Source organism: Branchiostoma floridae, chromosome 11, assembly GCF_000003815.2.
Source record: "Branchiostoma floridae strain S238N-H82 chromosome 11, Bfl_VNyyK, whole genome shotgun sequence".
In the NCBI taxonomy this organism is placed as follows: domain Eukaryota; kingdom Metazoa; phylum Chordata; class Leptocardii; order Amphioxiformes; family Branchiostomatidae; genus Branchiostoma; species Branchiostoma floridae.
Genome location: NC_049989.1, coordinates 13,307,057 through 13,318,158, shown reverse-complemented (window position 1 = coordinate 13,318,158; position 11,102 = coordinate 13,307,057). Strand labels below are relative to the sequence as shown.

At 39.6% G+C, this 11,102-nt stretch overlaps 2 protein-coding genes across 12 annotated transcripts in view; one reads left to right on the top strand and one right to left on the bottom strand.

Moving 5' to 3' along the window:
- Positions 1 to 11,102, top strand: part of LOC118426514 (coiled-coil domain-containing protein 157-like) — a 1,184,186-nt gene that overhangs the window by 591,903 nt on the left and 581,181 nt on the right. The window lies entirely within an intron of this gene.
- The window catches only part of LOC118426528 (myosin heavy chain-like), a 137,274-nt gene that overhangs the window by 91,470 nt on the left and 34,702 nt on the right, over positions 1 to 11,102 (bottom strand). For 2 of the 10 annotated variants that reach the window (XM_035835996.1, XM_035835998.1), the window contains exons 6-16: positions 10,628 to 10,699; positions 9,949 to 9,996; positions 9,393 to 9,506; positions 8,961 to 9,110; positions 7,815 to 7,964; positions 6,835 to 6,921; positions 6,379 to 6,444; positions 5,027 to 5,164; positions 4,453 to 4,524; positions 3,654 to 3,701; positions 3,034 to 3,093 (exon numbers count right to left, since the gene is read on the bottom strand). The exons of 5 other annotated variants lie outside the window; for them this stretch is intronic. In XM_035835996.1, coding sequence (XP_035691889.1) covers positions 3,034 to 3,093; positions 3,654 to 3,701; positions 4,453 to 4,524; positions 5,027 to 5,164; positions 6,379 to 6,444; positions 6,835 to 6,921; positions 7,815 to 7,964; positions 8,961 to 9,110; positions 9,393 to 9,506; positions 9,949 to 9,996; positions 10,628 to 10,699 — 1,005 coding nt within the window. Of the gene's footprint in view, positions 1 to 10; positions 488 to 2,174; positions 2,511 to 2,817; positions 2,869 to 3,033; positions 3,094 to 3,653; positions 3,702 to 4,452; positions 4,525 to 5,026; positions 5,165 to 6,378; positions 6,445 to 6,834; positions 6,922 to 7,814; positions 7,965 to 8,960; positions 9,111 to 9,392; positions 9,507 to 9,948; positions 9,997 to 10,627; positions 10,700 to 11,102 lie in introns of those variants that run through there. 3 more of the 10 variants (XM_035836000.1, XM_035835999.1, XM_035835997.1) reach the window with 3 other exon arrangements.

Sequence of the window (11,102 nt, the reverse complement as noted above, 5' to 3'; positions counted from 1 at the left end):
AGACAAAATTATAATGAAGGGTAGAAAGTTAATCACTTCTTACCTGACAAGATTTGAAGAACTATCTGTTGGTTAACGTTGATGTGTTTGTTTTTTTCAATATTGGAGAAAGTTACAGAGTAAATTTACGTCAGAAAGAACCAAGACGGTTCACGTTTATGTCGTCTGAAAAATGTACACAACAAAAAGCTACACAGTACACTTTGGAAACGTTACACTTTGGAGACGTTACTACCAAAATGAATTAACTCGTCAAAAAAAAAAAAAAACGGAGGGAAGAAAGCAAGATTAGCCAGTTCTTACCTGATGATATATTCTGCTGTATAAGACGACAGCTGACGCAAAATTTGACGTAGGACGCAGCAAAATACTAGTAGTCTTCTGTACGGCGCGCTGTTGTAGCAAAATTGTCGTCTGCAGCTAGCTAGTGCACGTGAGTGGTCATGTGGAAAACCCCGGATGTCTGACCCGGATCAGTTCAAATAACCTACAGGGGTGGATGTATCAAAGAGTCCTACGAAAAAAATGTCGGGCCTGAATATGTCTTTCCTTGTTTATACCGTGTCTCTGTCTGGAAATATTTGTTTGTTTTTATAGAATTTTACAGTATATTCCTGTATGCTTTGTATTTGCTATCATACGGTCAAACAAATGTCTCTGACCCCCGTAAAATCTTAAATGGCCGGATCCAAATATCGCGCGAAGCTTAGCCGATCAGATTCATAATCTGTTGCTTCTAGTTGCGGATTGGCTGAACGGCTAATTGATTTACACGGGGTGGGCCAGCTGCCAGCTGCTCTACGGTGGCGTGCTTCTGGTTGCTGGTTGGCTGAAGGGCTAATTGATTTACACGCAGGTGGCCTGGAGTTGACCATGCGTTCTATTGTTGACGCCCCAAATCGTAGGAATTGAGCAGAGAATTCCCAATAAATCATTTTGAAGTGGTTTTTAACCAAAAATGATAACGGAGTCCTGTAAGTAAACATACCATGCACTACCATACCATTTTGGGAACTTAATACCAGGGCACAGGAGGCTCAAATATAAAGTTTGGTCAGAAAAACGCAAAAGAACTTAAATAAAATCATTTTAAAGTCATTAAAAAAATGAAAAAAGAGCACGTGGGTATTGGTCCATTCTACCCTTGTGCCAAATTTCAAGTCATTAATTCGGTCCAAGAACGACGCAGATGAATCGCTTGGAAGATTTGACAGGAGAAAGAAAGAAGAAGAAGAAACACAAGTTAGGAAATTGCGTGTTTGTAAGCATAAGTCCGTGAGATTTCTGAAACAACAGCAGTTCCGTGATAAACGGAACCTTCTAAAAACGTACGGTACGGAGCTAACAGTGCAGCGAAAATACCATCGATAGCGATTCAACTTCGGATGGCAAACCGGACAAAAGTTATAAGTACTGTTGAAGTCATTAACGTTAAAGTTTGTTTTTAGTTGCCTTTGACGGTTTGACCTGAAATACTGTTACGCTAAACTCCTGAAGAGAAGTTAAGTGACTGCTGTGATTATTACAGAAATGCCCCTAAAAACTGATACAATAAGCCTTCTGAATAGCCAGAGTTTCAGGCGGGCTTCGCCCCCCTGGGACCCCCAACGGGGCTCTGCCCCTGGACCCTGCCGGGCCGGGGCCTTCGGCGTTCTTCAGCGGCCCCCGAAAAAAATTCTGGCGGGAACACTTGAGTATATACGGAATCGTGGGGCCCCGCTTATGAATATTAATTAGCCTTCGCTCTTCGCGCACAGGTGTGGGCTCAGGCTGTGCGGGGTCACGGAAGGTCACGTCAGGAGGCCAAAAGAAAACAAATTACCCCTCAGAAAAGTGCCAAAATTAATTATTTTAAAGTAGTTTATGTCAAAACTTTTACTTGGATCATTTTACCAACTATCTAATGCCTATCTACACCAAATTTCAGGCCATTCCATTGTAAGACCAGGGTACAGGGGGACAATATATTTTATTTTGGTCAAAACATGACCTTTAAACCTCAATAAAATCATTTTAGAGGCAAATATGAAAAAAATTGAGAAAAAAGCATCAAGGTATTGGCCCATTCTACCCCTGTGCCAAATTTCAGGTCATTCGGTCCAGGAACGGCGGAGATGAATCACTTTGAAGATTTGACAGGAGAAAGAAGAAGAAAGAAAGAAGAAACATTACGAATACAATATATTTCACCATACTATGTATGGCTGAAATATAATAAGGATATGAATTGTCACGGCTTTTTCAATATTGCTTGACAGGACAGAAACTACAGTTACAAACCAAACGCTGCATCTACATCTACATGCAAAGGTGCTTCTTAAGGTTAATTTCGATTTGGTGTTAATTTTCGTCTTCGCAAATAAAGCTTAATGTATACATTCCGTTAATTATCTATTTCAAACAGATATTAGTTTCATAAGATGAAAAATCACTGTTACCCTTTCCATGTGTTCATTTGAAGTGATCTGCTCTTCCTCGTCTTCTTTATTCCTCTTTGCAGTGGCCAGTACCTAGAATGTAGACCATGTGTGATCAGACCACCACCGTGACGTGACATCTTAATGAGATAAAATGTACATTGTCTCGACAGGTATTACCTTGTCAGCATGAAGATGGCTTGGAAATTATTAAATAAAAGAATAGATGTCCTCAGATTTGAAAGAAAAAATTTACAAACACTACAGTGAGCTTAAAATGTTTGGCTTTAACGTTTGAACTTGTAAAGTAGGTCGGTGGTTTGGTCAGTGTGCAATAGTGCTTGTTTACATCTGGTTTGGCTCTGTTCCAATATTGTAGACTGAAGTGGTGGCTACTTGCCTTAAAGATGTCCCTTTCGGCCTTCACCGAAAACAGTCTGTCCTCCAATAACTACGCAAAGTGGAGAGGTCAAAACATTAAACATTTACAGCTCATAGAAGGTCCTGCGCATGGCAGATTGCCACTATGTACAGAATGAAAATGCAACAAAAGAGGCTGTATCTGAAGAAGAAGAAAGGCTCGACAAGTAATACACAATCAAACATTGACACTGACCTTCACCTCATTGTTGCGGTCCACCCATGACTTCAGGAGCGTAGTTTTCATGGAGTTGAGCTGCCGGAAAAGCAATTATGAAAAAGACGTCTGACTAACTAAAAGATTGTACGACACGTTAACAGTTTACACCGTTCGTGTTTTGGTCACGACGTCTAGATTTTGTTTGCTACTTTACAACATTTACAACCGGTTAAACATTGAAATACACTATTGATACAAGCATCTACTACTTTAAGAAAATTAATATGTCGTTGCTAACAAACAATAACAACGATAAGAATGATAATGGTAACAATGATGATATTAACAACAATGATTATAACAACAAATATCATCGATCACAGAAAGGGCAATTCGATAATACACCATAGAAATGATACTGAAATGAAATATCTGAATGGAATATTTAACACAATTGTGCAGTTAGGGCATTTGCAGTGGGTATGTGCATATGTCGTTCAGGGGTTGAATCTTGGTGGTAAGGGAGTGATAATAAACTTGGACAGCTTTTAAGATATTAATAGAGACAGTAGTTACAGGAGTCTAGTGATAAGGGGTACAGCGTCTACCAGGACGAGTTGGGCATCTACAAGGAGGAAAACGGAAGCATGCCTTACCTCAGACAGGAGCCTCTCCCCGTCTTCCTTCATAATCTGCAGCTTTGTCTGAGCCATATGTGGGGAAACAAATGCATGATTGACCACAGAAAATGTGAATGATATTCTTTTTTGAATATTCTAAATTCGTTAATTTTGACAGGTTTCTTCCCGTGCCAGTGCTCCTTTGTTGTACCTACGTTGGGCAGAAGCTAACATACATTATACCTGGTACAATCGTTGCGCAATAAACTTTTTGACTTGACTTGTACTAGTGCCTCAACGTGATTTTTTAAACTGCATTTTTCCGTTACCATTTAGACATAATTTTACGAAACAAAAGGTATAATATTATGTAGACTGCTGTGTATTCTGTAGGACAGCCTACCATACCAGCATTGGCCACATGGGGCAGTCAGAAGCCCACAGAGTATAAGAGTGACTGACTGAAGCCGCGAGAGGTCTTAATGCTACAGACCGTCTACTAAGACGAAAAGAGCCTAAGACAAAACGTTAGACTTTAAGCTTGGAGTCATAATTATTTCAAAACATTTTTCACGACGTTTTTGCCCTACATGTTACCCATATCATAGTCAGACTATAACCTCATAACTTGCCCATGGCCGTCCAGAGTTTTATTTAAAACAGGGTTTTATTTAAAACAAGGAGGTTATATTAAACCTCCTTGTTCATAATTAGCAGTTGAATATCGGTGGGAAGATGTATGGCGATCTACATGGATTGGAACGTCTACTGTTATCCATATTGCTTGGTCATGCCGACGGCACATGTCATATTTGCTCTGTCAATGTCAACCTACCTCAGACTGATCCAGCTTGCACTTGACCTCGTCGCATTCAGACTCGAGTGCCTCCGTTACGTTTCTCATCCTCTGTGAACACGGAACGATTCCGTGATTAGTGCGGAAAGATCCTGCAAATGCTCACATAGTAAGTGGAACACTGGACCTGCTTCGAGTCAAAGACACTCAACTGAAAATATTTAAAGCATACGTCACATTTCAAAACCGGGGCCCGGCCGCGAAGATTTCAGGAACGTAAAGTTTGATATCATAGACACCACATTACACAATACATAAAGGGAATAATCCTGGGCATAATATGTGTATATTGTTACGTATGCATTTCTATTTTTTGTTTCCACAAACCGCCCAGCTGGGCCCCGGTTTGGAAATGTGACTTTAGCCTAACTCCGGTTTCATCCCTGACGTCTTACGCAGGCGTATTTGATTGAAGTACCTTTTTCTGTTCTGATCTAAACTTTTCTACTCCGTTCGGCCAGCTCCAGCGCCATCCTGGCCTATACAATACTCAACTAACTCAGGAGACACATTCAGAAAAACGGCAGTGTTGACGAATGATTTAAACTTGAACCTTTCTGTCCCGTTCGGCCAGCTCCAGTGCCATCCTGGCCTCGTTCAGCTCCTGCTGCAGCATGTTGCAGCTTCTCTCCTGTGACGTCATCGACTCGCGCATCTCCTCACGCATGCGCTGCTCGTCGTCGATGATCACCTGCATGTCACGGACATTTGCAAGAGGAAAGAAAAACATAAAGCCGATCGAAGTGACGTGCAATTTTCTTCTACGATTCTCCGTATGTTTGGTAAATCTATCTAAGGCGTGCGTAAAAAAGCCCTTATTACCTTCGCCAAGAAGGTTATATTTTGGGTAGAAAAGTAGTGTTGTGACCCAGAAGCGGGCATGTAGAGTGATGCTGGGCAGACAATATCTCTCATATTCTGATGCCCTGTTAACACTCGACCTCCAAAGTCTGTCACAACGCAGACTGACCTTGTGCCAGGACTTTGCCCTTGCAGTTACCAAAGCTGGAAGACACGCCCCCTGGCTACCCCCAGCTCGAAACCCGTCTCACCACATGCAACTCAGGCATACTCGCCAATACAAACTGCCAACCGGGACAAAGCGGTATCTATCTAGTCCAGTCCCAACTATTCTAAACCTACTAAACGCTCTGTAGTTTTGGACCACAGTGCTATTCACGACTTGTTCCATTCTATGTCAGAGTCATTTGCTATGATCACACAGTGCAATCAATTGTTGTAAATAGCGTGTGTAGTTTTAATTTGTCTTCAGCTGCGATGAACCAAGCATGTATTTTAAATTGTTATTTTAATCTGTCTTCAACTGCGATGAACTAAGCATTTATCTTGAATTGTATTTGTTGTGTACTTTGTATTTGTCAATCGTATACTAGTAATCTTGCCTGTGTAACAACGTACAAAAAGATTGTCAAGCAAGCAGCACAATTCAGCCCCTCAGGCTGCAAGGCTGTTTTTACTTTGTTACGATTGTTTTCAATCAAACAATAAACCAGTCTACTACTACAATATGTAGGTCACCACATATAACTTGAGCAGCTGTGGATGGAATTTCATGACATTTGGTATTTAAGAAGGGGTTGCAGAGACCAAGACGTTGGACTTGGTGTCTTAATCATTTCAAGACATTTGTCACGACGTTTTTGCTCTACATGTTACCCCTACCAAGCAGATTGTGGTCAGACTGTAACCTCCTAGCTAACTTGCCCATAGTCAGAGTTTTATTCAAATTAAGGGCGTTAAAGTCAGTTATGCTTTAACCACCTTGTTCATAGTTATCAGTTGAATATCGGTGAGAAAATTTGTGACAATCTATATGCATTGGAACCTCTACCGTTTTCCCCATTGCACACATATGTCAAATTTGCTCTGTCAATGTCAACCTACCTGTGCATCTACCAGCTTGCAATTGTTGAGTTCCGACTCCAGTGCATCCATGATTTTTGTCATCCTCTGTGAACACGGGACGATAATTTGATTAGTGTGAAAAAGGCCCTTGTGAATGCTCACATACAGTCAGTCAGTGGAACACTAGACCTACTTTGAGTCGCAAGACGTTCAGCTGTAAAACGTTTAACTTGTGTTTCATCCTGTCTTACGCAAACGCCTTTTTTGGAGCACTTTTTTTTCAAAAATTCTGTTGAGGTGAAATCTTCGAAAATTTAACAACGTCACCTTTACGGATTCTTTTCTTTCACTGCAATCAATTTACGTCGAAAACTTCGTCAAATGACGTAAAAAAATGACATTGAAGGCTTATATTACAGATAGACGGACTAAAATCAGGCAACAAGAGAAATATGGATATGAAGAGCAAACGTCAAATCAAACATTGGCACTGACCTCTAGTTCCTCACACTCGATCTTGGATGAGACTGTCATAAGGTCTTTCACGAATAAAGAGTCCAGGTGAATGGTCTGTTGGAGCTCCTGTGTGATGACACTTTGATTAGTCTCGGAAAGGTTCTGTTAATGTTTAGGCCACGTTGATTGTATTATATGGATGACATCCACGTGTGCATCAATTTTCGTCAGTAAAAAATAAAATGTTTGATGCTTGTAAGGCCACGTTTATTGTATCATATGGATGACATCCGCGCGTGCATCAATTTTCGTCGGTACAATTTCAAAAAATAAAATATTTTGGCCATTTTCTTTATTCGCACGTTCGCATCAGTTTTGGGATTCCCAGAGGATGTCATCCATATAATCAAATCAACATGGCCTTACACATACAAAGCCGTCAAAGTCGTCGGACGGTAAACTGGGCAAATTTGAGGTTTTTTTTATTTTGTTACATAGATGTGCGCCTTTCTTGCTTCATTCAAGTACTAACTTTCTTTCCGTGAATGCGAAATTTTCCAGAAATCTAGTCGTTCTAATAGCAGCTTTGAGTTCACTTTTTTTTTTAGATTCTCTTTTGTTCGATACAGTTTCACGAGAGCTTGCCATGGATTTTTTATTGTGTCATTAAATCGTCCGACCGTAAATTGAACAAACATGTGTCCGTCCTCTCATGCAAAGTTTGATACAGTCCTCTTTGCTTCATCTATCTTTCTTGAAAGCGAAATCTTCCGGAAATTTCCTAAGTCGTTCTGATAACCGTAACGTATAAGCAATATACTACAAGCTTTCAATCGTAGTAAACATAGACAGAAATTTACCTAAGATGTTGTGACAACTTGAAATCATATGTAAAGTAAACATGGTCACGTTAAAAAGGCTGAGAATACGTTAGATCTGATGAAGACTTGGTTGTTTATCACTTTTATTTCGTTCTGAATGATGAGGGAAATTTTTCCAATTCAAACATTGACACTGACCTTCAGCTCCTCTTCATGTATGTCCTTTTCTGCTTTCATATTTCTCCTCAGTGCCGCCACTTCTTCGTTTTTCAGAAGAATTGTCTGCTGGAGCAGCCTTTCTTTGTCATCCCTATCTTTGTTTAGCTGCAGGATAGATTCCTTCAGTGCCTGTAAATTCAACAGTTACTGCGATTAGTCCCAGAAAGATGCATGGTGGTAATTGGTAGGCAATAATACAGTAGCAGCCGCTTAATTACACATCCCTTTTGCCAGTGCTTTTCGTGCCAGTCCTCTCTTATGCAAAGTTCGGCACAGTCCTCTGTTTTAATTAACTTTTCTTGAAGAAGAAACCTTCCAAGAATTTACCTAAGTTTTCTGATAACTGAAACATGTTTAGCTTGGAACTTAGAACTTTATTCTTTGCTTTCAGACAGGATGTCCATAGCAACGTAACCAACGTAAAATATAACATCCACATTGATAAAAGAAACAATATGAGAAACAATAATAAAACTACTACAACGTGTTAAGCAGTATACTACGAGTGTATGAGCGCAGGAAATTTACCTAAGTTGTTGTGATAACTTGAATCATATGCACAGTAAACATGGAGACGTTGTAAAGACTTAAAATACGTTAGATGAAGACTTGGTTGTTTATCACTTTTATTTCTTTCTGAATGATGAGGGATAGGGCTGGGTACCGGTACAGAAAATTCAGGTCCAGGTGCGGTTCAGGTCCAAAGGATCAGGTCCAGGTCCGGACCTGAACCTGAACCTGAACCTGATTCAGTGTGACTGATACCAATGGTCCTTTTCACTACAAAGAAATCTGTTTGATGGAGTTTTAGACTCACACTGGCGTCTCGAAATCCTACAACGCTAACTGCATTTGTAGGATTGACTGTAAGACTTGGTAGAAATGACTATAGACTCTACTCTACTTCACTCGTTATTTTCTTCCACCTGCAAGCGCCAAAACGTGTGAATGCCTGATCAAATAATATGTTAATTTTTTAATCGGTCCAACATCCGGTCCACCTAATTTTTTCAGGTCCGGTTTTTCTGGACTGGTCCAATAAGAAAACCGGTTTTGTACCGGTACGCTGTACCGATACCCAGCCCTAATGAGGGAAATATTTGCAATTCAAACATTGACACTGACCTTCACCTCCTCGCCATGAATGTCCTTCATGGTGGCCATTTCCTTCTTCACTTCCTTAATTTCCGCATTCTTTCTTATAATCATCTCTTGCAAAAACCTTTCTCTCTCATTTCTCTCTTGAATCTCTTGTTCGAAACCGTCTGTCAGGGTCTGTGAACATTCGACCGTACTACGATTAGCGCAAGAATGATGGCGTGTTAATTTGTAGACAGTATATAAGTCAACGTTTCCTGCTAAAAGTACTTGCTTGAACTTGATAACGTTGATAGATGTATCTGTTCTTAGATATCCTACATGTTCAAGTGCTCTTAATCTACCCCGTTTACACATGTTATTTTACTGTTTCTCTTCTGGTAAAATTGTTAACCACATTTATTTAGATCTTAATATGGACAAGAAGATGGGAAACTGCAATTCAAAATTGACACTGACCTGCACCTCCTTACGGTGTATCTTCTGTAGACTCCTCTTCTGTTTCTCGTACAACTCTTCCATTTGACACATGTCGTTTTCCCTCATTAATAACTCAGCTCTAAGGGTTTTGAGCTGAAGGGGAACAATTACAATAAGGCTGAAGAAAGATATGAAACAACGCTTTTGTTCTTTTGTCGTGAAATCTTGGCTATATCTAATAATTACTTACTTACTTACTAACAACAAGGAGGTTAAAACACAGTGTTTTAACCTCCTTGCTAACAATCATCAATATTGATTTTGGAAAATCATATCCATTTGCTAGCTTGAGTAACTGCTTTGGACGCAATGTATAAAATGTGTTGTGTTATTGTTGGATATTTCAAACATCCTATTTATTGTAACAAATTGTGCAAGCCATCCCCTGCGCATGTAAATTTTGGGTTAAACATATAAATAGTTATTTATATACATGCAGGTACGATGCGGCAGTGAGTTCTTGTTATGTCGGTGCAGAGTGGTGTCTAAAGCGCTTGATACGAGAGAGAAGACGTCTGTTACAAACAACCCCTACCTCCTCTCCCAGCTTTGCTGCTTCCGCCTTACTGCTTGTCAAGTCGTTCTGAACAGGGTGGAAAGAAATAAACAATAACATATCGTCAGAATAAAAAAGGCTAATTTCAAATGGTTTTACGTTTGCTATTAATTTATCATTCATACGTTTAAGTGTCTTATCACATATTCAATTTTCCATAATGTACAAGTGGTGGTACGAATATGAGTTATGCATAAGTCTTTGAATAGAAAATGTTTTGATACGTTTCATACTCTGTATACGAAACATCAATGTACCAAAAGTAGAATGTCCAGTTCTAAAATAGTGTTGACTCTTTCTTACCATGGGCCCTGGGAAAGTTAAGTGATTTTTGATGTTCATATAGTAAGTGAAAAGATTACCGGTTAGGAACTTCCCTCGGATAGGACGCTAAATGGAGGTCCCGTGTTTGAGGAGAGCCACACCTCAAGTACGTTAAAGAACCCACCACACTTGTCGAAAATTGTGGTTCTTATCAGGTTGAGCGTATCAAATGTATCTGCTCTGATATACAGCTTATACTACTATATATATAGCATACTACTCTTCAATACAAATATGTGGTGTGTTACGCCATAAGGCGGTTTACCTTGTATTGCAAATACAAACAAAACAAACAATGTCCTCTTTTCTAGAGGATGATTTTTTTTCAGCCTACCCTAGTTTCCAGTAGCAGTTCATCCGTTAGACTCGCGGTGTCCTGTTGCTCTTTGATGATGATATTCAGAGCCTGTGAACATTCAACGATACTGCGATTAGTCTATGAAAGATGATATTGATTGGTAGACAATTTATGCCAACGTTTTCTGCTAAAATATCTGTTTAAAGCTGTGTTTTACAAACGCCGATAGATGTATTTATTCTTGGTTATCCTACAAACTCAAGTGATATGTACTTCTGATCTACCACTGCTACATCAATGATTGTTCTTCTAGAATATTTCTTTTTTTTTCTTACAAAGTCAAAACTTTAACTTTGTCCTGCCAAAGATCATTAAATGGTCCGTGTGTAACATGGAGTGTCAGTAAGGCTCTCTGAGCGACCGTACTGGATTTCTGTGACATTGATTTCGTGTAAAAGTAATATATAAAGGACAACATAAAGGACAACAAAGCAAAACAAAACTCAAAAAG